Genomic DNA, 18,379 nt, shown 5'->3' with positions numbered 1-18,379 from the left:
TTACTGAGTGTTGTTAAAAGGAAAGGCCATGTAACACAGTGGTAAAAATGCCCCCGTGACAACTTTTTTGCATTGTGTTGCTGCCATAAAATTTTAAGTTAATGATTATTTGCACAAAAAAATTAAGTTTCTCAGTTCGAACATGAAATATCTTGTCTTTGCAGTGTATTCAATTGAATATAGGTTGAAAAGGATTTGCAAATCATTGTATTCTGTTTTTATTTACGAATTACACAACGTGCCAACTTCATTGGTTTTGGGTTTTGTATGAGGCAAGATGAACTTTATTGATCCCCCAGGGGAAAATGTTAATCATGTGGGTCATTAACTGTCATTCATGCCTATTTATTCATTTTTAATAATCTGTTTTATGCTGTGCTAATAATTGGAATGCACAAAATTAGATCCCATGGTATAGTGCTGTTATTCTACAATGTTATGTTAGTGTTTTACACTTGCTATATGAAGATACTATGCCTATAGTTTAGTCAACACATACAAGAAGAAGCAATCTCTAATGTTAAATGGTCACTGAATTACAGGAGAACCTGTTGTTTGTTTGCACGAAATGGACTCAACGCTAAGCTAGTGATTGATACCATTATATTCTTCATGAAGTAACTTGCCACTCATATTTAATTCTGTTATTATATCTTACTTTTTTTACTATTTTTTTTTCTTTTTATGCAAGTTGTGACAAAATGTATTTACCAGAGTAATGTCCGTTTATAGTGAGTGAGGAGGCCTGAAACACACGGTTTAGTGGAGCCTTTGGGATTAAATAACTGATGTTTTTAATCACGGATGATTGTAAAACGGTTAATCGTAAAACGGTTAATCGTCGCATTTATACTCCAGACTATTTAGCAAGATGGCCAGCTTTTAGTCCTGCTGATGCGACTCCAAGGAGTGTCGTGCAGGCTTCCACACAGGTTGCCATCTAATAAAATCAGTGTGGTCTTTAACGCACATCGAGTTAGATGCCACGTGAGTGAAACAAGGAGACCATCTGCAGCAGCTGGGAACAAGAATGTTAGCGCTGACTGCCGAGGTGGTCCTGGAGCTCTGTGCCCATTTACAATGGACTTGAGTGTGGGCATGGGCCCATTTACGGGGCTTTAAGACAAGCCGCTATTGCTTTTCTGTCGCCTCAGGCTGTGAAAGTGCTCGATTTTTAAATGTTGATATCGTCATTGATTAACTTTGTTTAAACGTAGCAGTCAAAATCATGATTGTGATTAAAATTCGATCGATTGTGCAGCCCTACACACATCTCATGCCAAATATGCCCTCATTCCGCTTTGTCAGCTGTCCATTCACGAGGGCGAGGAGGAAAACGACAACCGCTATCTCCTGGTGATGAAGGGGGCTCCAGAGAGGATCTTGGACCGCTGCTCCACCATCATGCTGCAGGGCAAGGAGCATCCTATGGATGAGGAGATGAAGGAGGCCTTTCAGAATGCCTACCTGGAACTGGGAGGACTAGGAGAAAGAGTATTGGGTAAGGATGATAAAGTTGCGCCGATTGACCGATATGTGTTTTTCAGGGCCGATACCGATTATTAGGAGTCCAAGAGGCCAATAACCGATAATTGAAGCTGATATTAATTTGCAGCAAAAGTTATTTAAACAACAATACTATATGTCAGTAAACAGATGAACGTCGAACCAGTAGCGACAATGTTTTATGCGGCACTAATGTTGTGGTTAATTTAGCAAGGAAAAACAAAAGAGAATTTTACAAACACCTTTATTACATGTGTCTAAGAGGAGTAATAACATGCGATTTTTCTACATCACAATAACTCGCCATCTACTAGTGATGGGTCCGGCAACACCGATGCATCGGCGCATGCGTCAAGCTCATAGAGCGATACCCTGTGTCGGTGCGCGTATCGCTTTTAGAAAGTCACGTGACCGAACACGAGCTGTTTCGGTCACGTGACCGCTCATGAGCTGTTCTGGTCACGTGACCGCTCATGAGCTGTTCTGGTCACGTGACCGCTCATGAGCTGTTCCGGTCACGTGACCGATACGCGAACTGTATCGCAGTGACGCCTGCGCGCCAAACTGTGTTTATTAGGAAGCGGCGCAATGCGTGTTGTTGACGAACACCGTTAGGGCCGCTTGTTGTCACTGTCACTCAAAGTTGCATTTCAAAATTACACAGAATAAATGTGTTTATTTTGTTTAGAATTCAGATGGGTTTGATTTGGTGCGCGGCATATATTGGCTGTGCGGCGCACGGTGTGCGCAGAGGACGCTTGAGCACTGCGCAATTGCGCAGGCGCGCACCTTAGAGGGAACGTTGCTCACAGGGCACAGAGGAGGCGTCAGTGCGATACAGTTCGCGTATCGGTCACGTGACCAAAGCAGCTCATGATCGGTCACGTGACTTTCTAAAAGCGGTACGCGCACCGACACAGGGTTTCGCTCTATGAGCTCGACGCATGCGCCGATGCATCTGTGTTGCAGGACCCATCACTACTGTTACTAGAGAAGGTACAGGAATGACGGCGTGGCGAAGTTGGTAGAGTGGCCGTGCCAGCCATCGGAGGGTTGCTGGTTACCGGGGTTCAATCCCCACCTTCTACCATCCTAGTCACGATACATGTTCACATTATTTATTGACTGTATCTAAAAAAGATAAAAATGTATTTTTATTTAAATGAAAATATGAAATAATCCTAAATGAAATACAATGACTTGGTTTATATTATTGTATACCGTATTTCCTTGAATAGCCGCAGGGGCGCTAATTAATTTAAAACCTCTTCTCACTCCTGCGGTTACCAAAACCATGCGGAATGAGCAAGCATGCTCTAATTATTTTAAAACCTCTTCTCACTCCGGCGCATACCTTATCATTAAAAACACATTTAATAAAAAAAACGTTATTATGATCTTACCTTTACTTGTAGATGGGTCCATGTGCAGCTGCTTCTGATCAAAGGCAGTCTTTCTCATCTTTCTTCTATTTTAAAAGTCTCTGGAGATATTCCTTTAATTATTACCTCCTGCTTCGATTGAAAGTCCAGTTTAGAAAACGGTTTTATTTTAGATATGTAATCCTCCATGTTAAAAGTGCAAGCAAACAATTGCTGCATGCTTGCTGCTTGTTGTCTTCTTCTGCAGTACCTGTCTCCTGCAGTACTGGTAGTCGCAAGAAGGATCACTAGCGCCCTCTACCACCTGGAGGCGGGAGTCATTTAATGACTCATATTTGACCCGGCGGAAGTGCCAAGCATGCGCTAATTATTTTGCGAAACGAGTTTGACCCGGCTGTAATTCTAGGCAGGCGAATACTATATTCCCGGCGCCAATTCAAGGAAATACGGTATACTAGGTCATAAAATCAGTGTCAGTTGAGTCGGTCAATAGGTTGCCTGTAGGGATTTTTAATGTCCAGCAGATGTCAGTATTTAGTGACACAGTATCGGCACAGTATCAATACAGTTTTGCAATGTGTCGAAACGCTTCATGAGGCCTCATCAACCCATCACTACCATCTACTCAATTTTATAACATTTAAAAGCGGTTTAATACATTGTAAGGTTTCCTTGTGAGGAACCTTAAATTATTGCGAACATTTAAATACAATTCTGGACTCCTTCATGTAGATCATAGTTGAGATATTTTTAAAGCTGGCTGACATCTTTTCTTCCTGGATGTTACAGAAAGTATGAGAATGGTTGACATGCTGCCTGCTCTTCTTTACTTATACACTATATTGCCAAAAGTATTTGGCCACCCATCCAAATGATCAGAATCAGGTGTCCTAATCACTTGGCCCGGCCACAGGTGTATAAAATCAAGCACTTAGGCATGGAGACTGTTTCTACAAACATTTGTGAAAGAATGGGCCGCTCTCAGTGATTTCCAGCATGGAACTGTCATAAGATGCCACCTGGGCAACAAATCCAGTCGTGAAATTTCCTCGCTCGTAAATATTCCAAAGTCAACTGTTGGCTTTATTATAACAAAATGGAAGAGTTTGGGAACAACAGCAACTCAGCCAAGAGGTGGTAAACCATGTAAACCAGGGGTGGGCAATTAATTTTTACCGGGGGCCGCATGAGCAACCCGAGCACTGCTGGAGGGCCACAACCGACAATATTTCAATTAAATTTTGATCAAATTATTTTTGATACACCGTAAAATAAATAATATTTTCATTTAACCTAACTTGTCTTTATTCAAAAGCAGATGGCTTTTGATGGTTTTATTTTTAACACTTTCTTACACAACTCTTCCTGATGTGTAATACCATGCAAAAATTTAAATTTCTGTCACTTTATCCTGCATCCTCTTTGTTGTGAACGTAGTACGCCTGCAAGGTGATTGGCGAAGAATGAGGCAGTGTTGCTGTTGCGGAAATGAGGAGTGAGGATAGACGTGCGTGTAGAAGGAACGAGATAAGTTGAGCTGTGTTAGTATAGGTTGCTCAATAAAAGTTTAAAAAGAGCATCAGACTTGGTGTGCACTTCTTCTGGACGCTACAATTGGAGTAAGAAGCGGGATGAAATGCCTCCCAGTTCGCCTTGCCATCAAACCTGGGAGTCTTCATTGAGGGCGGAATTCTTCCATGCCAAGCAGCGTGCGCTGCACCTGTAGACGCTGCCTCTGTCCTTCCTCCCTTTCTCTCTCGCTTTGCGGCGAGCTCCTCACGTCCTGGATTCACACAGACATCTGCAGTACTGCTGGCACCATAAGTCCCCACTCAATGTCATTTCCCTCCCTTTCCATCTTGACAAAGTCGCCAGGAAACATCGTGGCACGTACCTCCCGATGACGTAGCAGGCTGAGCACACAATTAAGCAGCGCAGTATGCACAAAGATTTACTTCTGACACCAATTGTAGCGTCCAAAAGAAGTGCACATCAAGTCTGATGCTCTTTTTAAACTTTCATTGAGCAACCTATACTAACACAGCTCAACTTATCTCGTTCCTTCTACACGCACGTCTATCCTCACTCCTCATTTCCGCAACAGCAACACTTCCTCCTTCTTCGCCAATCACCTTGCAGGCGTGCTACATTCACAACAAAGAGGATGCAGGATAAAGTGACAGAAATTTAAATTTTTGCATGGTATTACACATCAGGAAGCGTTGTGTAAGAAAGTGATTTGAATAAAGAGCCAACTCTTTTTCTTTACTATGGTGGTCTCGATAACGTGTACCGGTTCTCAAAAAGGGATTTGAGTCAGAGGACTCGGTTCTTTTGTTATCGAACAACCGGGAAAACCGGTTTCGAGTATCATCCCTACCGATATACGTCAAAATGCAAAACATCGGCAGAGCTAATCGGCCCCAGTCAATAATCGGTCGATCTGTATTATTTAGTGGATCTGTATTATTTAGTGAGCGGACCTTATGAATATGTTCTGTTCTGTAAAATCATGCGTCTTCATCTTGCTAGGTTTCTGCCACATGTTCCTGCCAGAAGAATCGTACCCAAAAGGTTTTGCCTTTGACACAGACGACGTCAACTTCCAGACGGACAACCTTTGCTTTGTAGGCCTCATGTCCATGATTGACCCGCCCCGTGCCGCTGTGCCTGATGCTGTGGGCAAATGTCGCTCTGCTGGCATCAAGGTGGGCTCCACGCAAACCTTGACATGTCCTTTGCTTCCATCTGAAGGCTTGTACCTGTTCTTGTCCTCATTTCTGCCTCCTCCCCTCCTCAGGTCATCATGGTGACTGGGGACCATCCAATCACCGCCAAGGCCATCGCTAAGGGCGTGGGCATCATCTCTGAGGGCAACGAGACTGTAGAAGACATCGCCGCACGTCTCAACATCCCCGTGAGCCAGGTCAACCCCAGGTATGAGACAAATATATACTTCATCACATTGAATGAATGAATGAAATCAGTTTATTTCGGTCGTATAATCAACCATTAACCATTTTGTGTGACAGTACAGTACAAATTATACATATATAACAATCATACACATTTACACACAAAAAGAAAAGAAAAGAAAAAGCATGACCGAAAAAGGAATTCATTCAGAAACAGTTTCAAACGTCCTTGTATGCTGTTGTAGGGATGCAAAAGCCTGCGTGATCCACGGGACAGACCTGAAAGAGCTCGACCAGGACCAGATGGACGACATTTTAAAGAATCACACAGAGATAGTCTTTGCCAGAACATCCCCTCAGCAGAAGCTCATCATTGTCGAGGGCTGCCAGAGACAGGTCCATTACAAAATTAACGATAGCGGCCTTGTTTAGGTGCACTTCATAAACTTACCTCCATGTTGTCAGGGTGCCATCGTGGCTGTGACGGGCGATGGAGTCAATGACTCTCCTGCCTTGAAGAAAGCAGACATCGGTGTCGCCATGGGAATCTCTGGCTCAGACGTCTCCAAACAGGCTGCTGACATGATCCTGCTGGATGACAACTTCGCCTCCATTGTCACTGGAGTAGAGGAGGGTGAGGGAGGAGGAGGTTGACTTGAATGACGACTTCAAGCCAACAAAAATATTTGTCATTGCAGGCCGTCTCATCTTTGACAACCTGAAGAAATCCATCGCCTACACACTCACCAGCAACATCCCTGAGATCACCCCCTTCCTGTTCTTCATCATGGTCAACATCCCTCTTCCTCTTGGCACCATCACCATTCTCTGCATCGACCTGGGAACTGACATGGTGAGTCCAGCGCCACTTCATGCAGTACAGTGCATGTTTTTAGAGTGCATACTTTAAAGGCCACCAGGTGGCAATGTGGTACAACTATCTGTCTATCAACAGTGACTGGAAAGGGATGAAGTACACCAGGGCTATTCAACTAATTGATCTTTCTTGAGAAAGCTAAGACCTGGGAGGCTGGACATCTCCTTTCACTAATATTCTTATTTTGAGAGCCAGCATTGTTTGGTTTTGATATATTATTATAGTCAGAGTTACACATTTCAGCCAGAATATAGCTCTCTTGTGCAAAATACAAATGTCCATTAAGAGTGGATGCTGGCCTTTTGGGAGGTTAAAATGTCAATCCAAGGATGTGTTTAATAGGTGATCGACCAATTATTGGTGCCGATATTTGTCATTTTGACATTTATCTGTAACAGTCTTTGTTATTAGTATTAGCTCTTTTTTTTAATTTAGTTTTTAAATGAAATAAATTATTAGTGAAGTCAATAACTGCTGCTCAAGCAGCATCTTTTTTGCCCTGCATGAGATAAGTTCCATTTTTGCTGGGGCCCATTTTTTATTGCTTTTTGTATTAATTTAGGAAGAGAAAAAAAAATCCCCAAATATGTTTTAAAATCTGATTGGGCATTTACTAATCAAGCAATGGGGCATTTACTAATCAAGCAATGCTTGGCTGCATAGGCGGTGCGTGGTCATCAGCTGTGCTGGTGATTCGCTGGAATGAGAGAGAGCTTTAGGCTTTGCCTCTAGGCTTTATCTCCCGGGCACCCGTCTGCTGTCCAATCACAATCTATTAAAGGGAAGAACAATTAGTAAAATGAGACACTGGCAAGGACGTACGTAACAACCAGGGAAAACTTGACAGGTTTTAACTGCATAAAACTGTAAAAGAAGACTATATGTGATAGGAATGTAACGGTATTAGAATCTCACGGTACAATATTATCACGGTATTAGGGCCATGGTATGATATTGTAACCTGACTCTCGCCAGATCCTTGTAGTTCGCTGAGCTCAACACAAGGATCTGGGCTCGAGGGCAATGCAAACTCCTTCAAGATAGCAAAAAATAATGAACCAATCAGGATCGCCGGGCGGGATTTCATAGATGTGACGTTGCGCCGAAGCGACTGTTTGATTCAAACAACAATGGCGGCACGCAGCGAGGAGTCGTGGGCTGACATTGATTCTGCTATTGCAACTGTTTTGTCAAATCCATTGAATGTTAATTCAGTAGTTCAGGAGCTGGGGGAGCAGTAGGTGTCGAGGGATGGGGACACTATTTCGATGGACACCCTGTCCCGTTTATGTGCGACAGACACCTTTGCGCTCTCTGATGTCGCTATCGCCTCTTCAGTTTTTTGCCATCTTTTAAAAGTGGACAGAGAGTCTTCGAGTTTCCCTATCAAGCGAAAGCACGGTAAGCATATTCGACACGGTCTCTCCCGAACATTCAACAATTTTAAACCAAGTTCTGTTAGACGTTCGTCTATGCTTTTTTCGTTGGCAACTCTGTGAAATATTTTATTGCTGTTCCCAATGAAGCCTCATATACGCATATTTTCTTTGCACAAACGACATTGATCGTCTACTGACATTGCTGCGTTGTTTCAGTAAAAGTTATCTAACTTTTCGCTCTGTCGTTATCCAATATGTCGGCTGTTCTGTTTTGGATTTCCCAGCGTTGCTCTCATCAGCGTCACGGATTGATTCCGATGTGAGTGGTTGAAGTAGCACGTCATTCAAGGTAACAGACAAGTGGTTTATCCAATCACATACAATTATTTTTTTACAAGGCCCCGCCTTCTGAAACACATCTCCAATTGAGAAGTCCCAGATCCTTGTGTGGAGCTCAGCGAACTACAAGGATCTGGTGAGAGTCAGGTTAATGATATTGTGGTATATGTAAAAAAAAAAAAAAAGATACTGAAGCAGGGTTAGGGACCCTATGGCTCTAGAGCCAGATGTGGCTCTTTTAAAGACCGCATCTGGCTCTCAGATAAATCTTAGCTGACACTGCTTAACACGATAAGTAATGAATAATTCCTCTGGTAATCACAGTATTAAAAATAACCACGTATCAACCAGACTACAAAGCCATCAGCAAAACCATGCAGCACCAGAAGTCGCATTAATGGTAAGAAGTATTTTATTTATTGATGGTTAGCTTCGGAATAACAATGTTATTAAAAAGAATAAGAGACTTATTATACTCAAAAAATGTTGGTCTTACTTAGAATTGCACGCATTTAGTTGTATTCAGTGTTAAAACATATTATATGGCTCTCACAGGAATACATTTTAAAATATTTGGCTTTCATGGCTCTCTCAGCCAAAAAGGTTCCTGACCCCTGTACTATAGTGTGTAAAATGAAGTGGCAGGGATGTTTAGGATAGTAAACATTCTTTACTGTAAATGCTCAAAGTTCTAATTATATTTATTACTACAAACATGTGCAAATAATCTTGCAGTGACATCTACTGTTTCAAGCAAATATTAAACATTACACATTGATGTCTTTAAATTGACAATGTAAACATCTACTGACGTTTAGCTTAGCTGGCTTCAAATATATTTTCTGGGTGATGGTTTATGAGGTGGCGACTTGTCTCGGGTTTACTCTGCCTACTGCCCCGAGTGCAGCTTATAGACTTCAGCCCCCCGGCGACATCGAGAGAAACACACGGTAGGAAATGGAGTGAGGATTTATCACGTAGCTTTTTCTGTTTACACGTATTTCCTACTATGAACACTTCACTTCCTGCTTACGGCGTTCCATGCCCCCAATTTGTTGCCCCCACGCTGAGCAGAGAATTCCGGGAGATGTAATATATTTTCAGACCCGGCCAATGCTAAAGCGCCAGAAAAAAACTACACTCACCAAGTTTTCGTTTGATATTGTCACACGTCACCACATTATTGTAAAGACTTTGAAACTGCAATACCGCAGTATCTACAATACCGTGACACCCCTAATATGCGATGATTATGACATTATTTGTCTGTGATTTTAGGTGCCGGCCATCTCTCTGGCCTACGAAGCAGCAGAAAGCGACATCATGAAGCGTCAGCCCAGGAACCCGCAGAGGGACAAACTGGTCAACGAGAGACTCATCAGCATCGCCTACGGACAGATCGGTTGGTACCTCATTTGTTTTACTCACTCCATTTCTGTTAGCTTTTTCACTATTAACCCGTTTGTGTATTTAGGTATGATTCAAGCTCTCGGAGGCTTCTTTGCCTATTTTGTCATCATGGCTGAAAATGGCTTCCGGCCCTCTGTGCTAATGGGCATCCGGCTCAACTGGGACGACCGCTCCAACAACGACCTTGAGGACAGCTACGGCCAGCAATGGGTATGAGACAGCGTCCTCGCACAGAAAAACACTTGGAGGCAGAAAATGCGAATGCTCTTCTTCTTCTTCTTCACGTCCCACTCAGACGTACGAGCAGCGCAAGATTGTGGAGTTCACGTGCCACACAGCCTTCTTTGTCAGCATCGTGGTGGTGCAGTGGGCCGACGTCATCATCTGCAAGACCAGACGCAATTCTGTTTTCCAGCAGGGCATGAAGTGAGTCCATGTTTGCTATAATAGGGCTTGAAAGTGTGATGTAGTAAACGCAATGCATTGTGGGTCTTGAGGGCCTCTGAATAGCTTAATTACATGGCTGAATACAAAGCTCTTTGCTAAAGTTTTGTTCTTTTCCTTAACAAGTTCGAAACATGGCGCGAACAAGCTGCATCAATAACTGCCTTAAAGGCCTACTGAAAGCCACTACTACCGACCACGCAGTCTGATAGTTTATACATCAATGAGGAAATCTTAACATTGCAACACATGCCAATACGGCCGGGTTAACTTATTAAGTGCAATTTTAAATTTCCCGCGAAACTTCCGGTTGAAAACGTCTATGTATGATGATGTATGCGCGTGACGTCAATCGTTGAAATGGAAGTATTCGGACACCATTGTATCCAATACAAAAAGCTCTGTTTTCATCGCAAAATTCCACAGTATTCTGGACATCTGTGTTGGTGAATCTTTTGCAATTTGTTTAATGAACAATGAAGACTGCAAAGAAGAAAGCTGTAGGTGGGATCGGTGTATTAGAGGCTGGCTGCAGCAACACAACCAGGAGGACTTTGACTTGGATAGCAGACGCGCTATCCGACGCTGGCCGCCGACCGCATCAATGATCGGGTGAAGTCCTTCATCGCTCCGTCGATCGCTGGAACGCAGGTGAGCAGGGGTGTTGATGAGCAGATGAGGGCTGGCTGGCGTAGGTGGATAGCTAATGTTTTTAGCATAGCTCTGTGAGGTCCCATAGCTAAGTTAGCTTCAATGGCGTCGTTAGCAACAGCATTGTTAAGCTTCGCCAGGCTGGAAAGCATTAACCGTGTAGTTACAGGTCCATGGTTTAATAGTATTGTTGATTTTCTGTCTATCCTTCCAGTCAGGGGTTTATTTCTTTTGTTTCTATCTGCAGTTAAGCCCGATGCTATCACGTTAGCTCCGTAGCTAAAGTGCTTCGCCGATGTATTGTCGTGGAGATAAAAGTCACTGTCGCGTTCTCGACTCTCATTTTCAAGAGGATATAGTATCCGAGGTGGTTTAAAATACAAATCCGTGATCCACAATAGAAAAAGGAGAGTGTGGAATCCAATGAGCCCTTTTACCTAAGTTACGGTCAGAGCGAAAAAAGATACGCCCTGCACTGCACTCTAGTCCTTCACTCTCACGTTCCTCATCCACGAATCTTTCATCCTCGCTCAAATTAATGGGTAATCGTCGCTTTCTCAGTCCGAATCGCTCTCGCTGCTGGTGTAAACAATGGGGAAATGTGAGGAGCCTTTCAACCTGCGACGTCACGCTACTTCCGGTACAGGCAAGTCTTTTTTTATCAGAGACCAAAAGTTGCGAACTTTATCGTCGATGTTCTCTACTAAATCCTTTCAGCAAAAATATGGCAATATTGCGAAATGATCAAGTATGACACATAAAATGGATCTGCTATCCCCGTTTAAATAAAAAAAATTCATTTCAGTAGGCCTTTAATCGTTGTCATGAGCGCTTCAGGAAAAAAAATATTAGGTGGGATTTTTTTCTCATTTCCAGCGTAAAAGAAAAGCCAAGAAAGTCGGGTCAGTGAGCTAATAAAGAGATGGTAAATAGCCTGTATAGTAGCCGTGAGACGATCAAACATGGCTTTTGACACCATCACCTGGTATGTGTTGGTGTGTTCACTGCATTTTCACACTGATAAGTTTGAATCACAGCATGTATTATTCTATTACACTCGTAGAATTTAGTAAGCTGTTAGCATTAGCCCAGCTAGCTGCGAGCTACAAACAATGTACATTGTTTTGGAAAAAAGCATGTTGTCTGCTTACTTGTTTACATGGGTAAACACAAAAATTAATGACTATTCGTTTTGGAGAAGTAGTGCAGTGAACAAAGTATTTAAAAGTAATGAGGGCTTCTTTTATCAGGGAAACCTGCTATTGAGAGAAGGATGGGCTACCTCACTCTATCTCAAACTCATAAGAGATGAAAGCTGTGGATTACACGCAATTTTGTATAATTAATCCGTTGATTAAATGTTAGACATGTTTCTTCAACAATGGCGGCAACTTACTCAAACCTCTTGTCCATTGGACGTGCTCATATGGATGAATTCCACCAATTTTACTTATTTAAAAAAAAGATAGGGATATGGTACAGTTTGTCTCGGCGCAGTCCCTTAATTTGTTTATATTTTCTACATTCCATTTTAATCCAGTTTGTTGCTCTTTTTCACATTGCCGCGGGTACATTACAGCCATGTAAACAAGCTTGGCCAACAAAAATGGCCCCCACAATGCATTGCGAAATCACTTGTCCTTTCAAGCCCTACAAGCAGTTGTCATATTTACAGCAATAATCCAGCCCAGTTCGGGCTGTTTTTAAGGTTCTTATGGAAGTATAGAAAGCAGTTGTGCCCGCATACAACTTGTTCACTTCCGATACGATACCGATATTTGATCTTTGAGCATTGTCCGATACTGATATAAATCTGATACGATACCAGCAGAAATCATAATACATACTTTTTGTAGTGTAGAATTTTGGAAAAAGGCTTGATCAAGTGAGACTACTGAGAGAACAATGGGAGGTATGAACAAGTGGAAATGTAATTTGTTTTTGGTAACATTTAGTGGTCAAAATCATTTTGTAAATGAAGGTCATGTTGCAGACACGTTTGTTACTGAATACTTTCTAATACGGTTCTTCTGCCTTGGAGACTTTGTAGGCCTTCATAAGTAAGTAATATGCAACTGTAGTTATTTGATACTTGTTTGTATTGACAAAACTGCTGTTCTAAATGTGTCCACCGGATGTTGCAACAGCAATTCAAGTGTAACCCACGACATACATGACAGTGGTTAAAGATGACGTGTCAGCTGACTTTAAACGCACTCTGGTTTGGCTGCCGCTACTCCAATCAGCACAGGTGCAAGCAATCAGCTGCTCCTGTTGTGGCTGGCATCAGATAATGGCAGTATCGACCCACAATGGGGACGGCGTGGCGAAGTTGGGACAGTGGCCGTGCCAGCAACCTGAGGGTCCCTGGTTCAATCCCCACCTTCTACCAACCTCGTCACGGCCGTTGTGTCCTTGAGCAAGACACTTCACCCTTGCTCCTGATGGGTCTTGGTTAGGGTGTGTATGTGTGTGTGAATGGGTGAATGTGGAAATAGTGTCAAAGCGCTTTGAGTACCTTGAAGGTAGAAAAGCGCTATACAAGTATAACCCATTTCCAATACCTGCTTTCATTGTAAATTATCCACTCAAACGATAAAATAAGGAAACGGCAAGATGCAAAGACTTAGTCAACTTGACCATCATCTTTGTAGTTAAGTGTTCTGTGCAGTTGGTTAAATGCACAATGTGCGCACCCTGAACTCCATTTTGTTTCTACATTTGTTTGTTCTATTATATTTCATACTTAAATCTATTGGTTAAGTTTGTTGTTATGTACCTTTAATTTGGTTATTGTGATGTCATTTTATTAACTATTTTGTTAACATTATATTTGAAACATTTGAATGATGATAAATTAATGGTGTTGTGGCAGTATGCGGATTTCACCAATGCGGCGGTTTGAAGAAACACTCGATTGCTATTCCAAACGTTTTTAATGAACTGCCAACATGAGAATGTTAAACAGGAAGTGCTTAAAGTTTAATTGCTTTGTAAAAACACTGAGACAAAGTCTTAAGTTCTTGTGCTCTTCATGGTGTTTTTGAAACTGCACCATTTTTTTCCTCAGAATGTTCAACTAACTTGAAGGGTTTTGCCTAGAGATGTCCGATAATGGCTTTTTTGCCGATATCCGATATTCCGATATTGTCCAACTCTTAATTACCGATTCCGATATCAACCGATACCGATATATACAGTCGGGGAATTAATACATTATTATGCCTGATTTAATTGTGATGCCCCGCTGGATGCATTAAACAATGTAACTTTACCATGAATTGATTACGTGGACCCCGACTTAAACAAGTTGAAAAACTTATTCGGGTGTTACCATTTAGTGGTCAATTGTACGGAATATGTACTATACTGTGCAATCTACTAATACAAGTTTCAATCAATCAATCAAAAACAAGGTTTTCCAAAATAAGAGAACAACTTCAACTCCAGTTATGGAAAAAAATGCCAACGTGGCACTGCCATATTTATTATTGAAGTCACAAAGTGCATTATTTTTTTTAACATGCCTCAAAACAGCAGCTTGGAATTTGGGACATGCTCTCCCTGAGATAATCCTAATACCCACTACAACTATGGGAAATACTATACTTTGACTTTCCCAAAGTGCATTATTTTTTTATTTTTTTAAACATACCTCAAAACAACAGCTACAAAAACAATGAAGGCACACAGCTTCAGTCCAGAGTATACTAGAGCATACTTGCCAACCTTGAAACCTCCGAATCCGGGAGATGGGGGGCGGGGGGTTGAGGGGGGCGGGGTTTGGTGGTAGCGGGGGTGTATATTGTAGCGTCCCGGAAGAGTTAGTGCTGCAAGGGGTTCTGGGTATTTGTTCTGTTGTGTTTGTTGTGTTACGGTGCGGATGTTCTCTCGAAATGTGTTTGTCATTCTTGTTTGGTGTGGGTTCACAGTGTGGCGCATATTTGTAACAGTGTTAAAGTTGTGTATTCGTCCACCCTCGGTGTGACCTGTATGGCTGTTGATCAAGTATGCCTTGCATACGCTTATGTGTGTAAAAGCCGCATATATTATGTGACTGGGCTGGCACGCTGTTTGTATGGAGGAAAAGCGGACGTCACGACAGGTTGTAAAGGACGCTAAAGGCAGTGCCTTTAAGGCACGCCCCCAATAATGTTGTCCGGGTGGTAAACGGGAGAATGGTTGCCCCGGGAGATTTTCGGGAGGGGCACTGAAATTCGGGAGTCTCCCGGGAATATTGGGAGGTTGAAACCGATACAGATAATTTCCGATATTACATTTTAAAGCATTTTATCGGACATCTCTAGTTTTGCCAAGAGGATTAGTTGTGATCTGTACATTTTCAGAATGTGCTTGTTCTACTTTTGGCCAAAGTAAGACAAAGAAAACAATCTGAAGTTGCCTTTATTTTTAAGTTTTAATGTCATGATTTTACCAGTCCGGCCCGCATGGGAATAGATTTTCCTCCATGTAGCCTCTGAGAAAATGAGTTTGACACTCACTAGCGGATTATCCACATTTGGTAGAAATGTACACAAAGTGCTTTGCGTGAGTCCGCCATTGTGGTCCAAGTACGGTAGTCAGTAAGTTTCTTCTTTTTCTTTATGCTCTTGTTGTGGGGCAGACTGTCTCGTACATGCACATGCATCCTCCGCCTTTGCCATTCCTAATACAAAGTAGTGTATAGTTCGAACTTATGTCTGTCAGTAGACTCCATATGGAAGCGCTAAAAACTACAACAAAGATGACAGGGAGAAGACGCTGTCAAAGTGGAAACATATAAATAAGGCTGCTCACAAAAGGTGCATCCTGAAGAGAAGGTCAGAAAGCAGCTTGAAGACGTTTTTTTGACCAAAGAACCACCATTACACGTTTTATAGGCCACAAGACAGGGTTTTAAATGTAGAAAAATAATCATATTATGACCGTCTTAAATGGTAAAGTGGGGCCCATTAAGATGGCTGCCATGAACACACGTTGCTCAGCATGGCTGCTACAGCGCGCTGTTGTGTTGTGTTAACTTATAGCTATGGTCCACACATATTTTGTGAGCAAGGTATTAAAATTCCTTATACTATCTTGGACCAAACTCAGAATGGTTACTGGCTTATGAATCCCCAATATAAAGACGTGTTGGCTAAAGATCCCGAATGGACAAGCAAGCTCAATGCAGACTTTGTGTTAATTCTCTTTACATATACAACATTAGGATCTCCAACAATTAATTCCATAATTTGTTTAGAAGATGCACAAATGTCACAAGAATGTTTGTATTTTCATTAAAGCGTCTGGAAAAAGTATGAAAATTAGACATTTCAAATCTGCAGGAACCCTGTTTTATCCAATTGTGCTTTCTACCAGTGGCCACTAGGTGTAAGTAAAGACTTGACTTTCATTCTGGCCAAACATTATTAGATCATGGCTACACATTGGAAATAAATTCTCAATTCACACGAACATGTCATCTAATTTGTAAATATCTGGAGAAAAAAACAAGCCACCATTTTGGACTTGTTCGGTATTGTGTATTTGACATCGTTTTTTTTTTCTCCTGTCATTTTCCTCCAGGAACAAGATTTTGATCTTTGGCCTGTTTGAGGAAACGGCCCTGGCTGCCCTCCTGTCCTACTGCCCTGGCATGGACGTGGCACTGCGCATGTACCCGCTCAAGTAAGTGTTGAATCGCCACTGATCTCCTCGTTCGTCAGCGAGTGCCACGGCTTCACCTTCTCCTCGCCAATTGTCCTCTCTGTGCTCGCTCAGGCCCAGCTGGTGGTTCATTGCCTTCCCGTACAGTTTCCTCATCTTTGTTTACGACGAGATCCGAAAACTCATCCTGCGCCGAAACCCTGGAGGTAACGCACAAACAATAAAATGCCCTCTTTAGTTTGTGCTGACTCTGCTGTCTTCTTCTTCTTCTTTTTCTTGACATCTGCAGGTTGGGTGGAAAAGGAGACGTACTATTAAATTATCAAAGCGTCATAAACGTCTGATCCTCCTCCCCCAGCCTCTCCCTCTCTGTCTGTCCTCTGCCTCCCCTCTCTGACCTCTCACTGGACCTTTCTCAAGCCCCGCCCCCGTCTGGCCTCTCCCGCACTAGAACCAACGGCTAATTGGCACGTGAAGGCCGGCAACCGTCCGTTGTTGTTGTTGTTTACATTCAGACGAGCGCACGTCGGCATGGTAACGAACCAGCGCAGCTATCGACCGCTTAGAGCGCTGTGCCGCTCGACAAGATGTTTACGCTTCCTCTATTCTCTTCTTTAAAAAAAACTAAAAAAACGCCACGATGTCACCAGGACCAACGACAAGGGGAGAGCATGTTGGCTTGGGAAATGCCCCCAACAACATTTTCTCCATCCCTGTACAGCACCTTCCTGCCAGCCGCCGCCATCGTGCCGATACTTGTTGCCATAGCGCCCCAAGCCGCCACCTCCAGTTTCAAAACGAGACCTGACTGTATGCCGGCTACTGCTAATGTACCAGACGGCGAAGGGGGTGGGGCACATTTTTAGTTTTTTTTATGAACAAGTTTTTTTGTTTTTGTTCGTATCCAGCTTCCGAATAACTGCCAACTTTATCCCTCCTTTTTCTATCTGCTCACTGCCAATCTTCTACTGCCACTCCTTTTCTTCGCCCTCCCTATCAACTAATCTCAATCTCTCCCTGGAAAGGTCACTTCCTCCTAACGCCCCCTCCTTGTGTTGTTGTTGTTTTCTAACAGATGACTGTGTGGGTTGTTTTTTTGTATTTTATTTTTTTGAATTTTACATTTGCTTGTGAGTGCGAGAGCCGCTAGGTTTCATTTGAACGTGACAAAGCACACTGCCCCTCCAACGCCATCCCCACCGCGCCCGTCTTATCTGTCCCCGTTTATCAGTTTGTGAACGCCGTGCAACATCCGCCGTCCTCATAGCCCTCTTTATTTCACTTACGTCCCACTCCTTCCCCAGGCTCCGCCCCTTTATTCCTCACCTAACCCCGCCTCCTGTTAACAAGAAAAAAAATGTCAATCTTTCTGTGTCCATGGGAAAAGAGATTTCTCTGCGATTTCATTATTTTCATCAGTGTAAAAGTGCGACACCTTCACTTGTGAAACAGCAGCAAAAAAAAAACACAAAAAAGAAAAACAGAAGAAATTAGATCAAATTGAAAGATTTCTCTTTTTCCACTTAGGTTTCCAGTTTGTTTTTGTGTCATGACAATGGAAATAAACGCTGTGAACAGTTGTCACTGATGCCTCGCGTGTCCCAGCCTCTCTTTCGGCCAACTCATTTACAGTGCCACAACGGTAAAAATGAAACGTGATGATAACCTTAGAACGGGCACTAGCATTCAGTACATTACGGCTCACGCTGTAAGTGGAGAACTACAGAATGGGAGCTGTGTGTAGGCTATGTATGAAGCTACTCACCTCCGAAGTACAGCAGACAATCTGCACAATCTTCATAAACTAATCGATTCCTTAAGTGAGTG

At 42.7% G+C, this 18,379-nt stretch overlaps 1 protein-coding gene across 2 annotated transcripts in view; it reads left to right on the top strand.

Moving 5' to 3' along the window:
- atp1a3a (ATPase Na+/K+ transporting subunit alpha 3a) overlaps positions 1-18,140 on the top strand; it is a 75,811-nt gene extending 57,671 nt beyond the window's left edge. For both annotated transcript variants that reach the window (XM_062047400.1, XM_062047401.1), the window contains 12 exons: positions 1,309-1,501; positions 5,421-5,596; positions 5,689-5,825; positions 6,049-6,199; positions 6,269-6,437; positions 6,502-6,656; positions 9,677-9,800; positions 9,873-10,018; positions 10,104-10,234; positions 16,472-16,573; positions 16,667-16,758; positions 16,842-18,140. In XM_062047400.1, the coding sequence (XP_061903384.1) occupies positions 1,309-1,501; positions 5,421-5,596; positions 5,689-5,825; positions 6,049-6,199; positions 6,269-6,437; positions 6,502-6,656; positions 9,677-9,800; positions 9,873-10,018; positions 10,104-10,234; positions 16,472-16,573; positions 16,667-16,758; positions 16,842-16,870 (1,605 nt within the window). In that variant the 3' untranslated portion in view covers positions 16,871-18,140. The remainder of the gene's footprint in view (positions 1-1,308; positions 1,502-5,420; positions 5,597-5,688; positions 5,826-6,048; positions 6,200-6,268; positions 6,438-6,501; positions 6,657-9,676; positions 9,801-9,872; positions 10,019-10,103; positions 10,235-16,471; positions 16,574-16,666; positions 16,759-16,841) is intronic.
- Positions 18,141-18,379: the final 239 nt, after the last annotated feature.

The sequence above is a fragment of the Entelurus aequoreus genome, linkage group LG05 (assembly GCF_033978785.1).
Source record: "Entelurus aequoreus isolate RoL-2023_Sb linkage group LG05, RoL_Eaeq_v1.1, whole genome shotgun sequence".
Classification (NCBI taxonomy): domain Eukaryota; kingdom Metazoa; phylum Chordata; class Actinopteri; order Syngnathiformes; family Syngnathidae; genus Entelurus; species Entelurus aequoreus.
The sequence above is the reverse complement of the archived record's forward strand: the minus strand, read 5'-3'. Positions and strand labels throughout refer to the sequence as shown.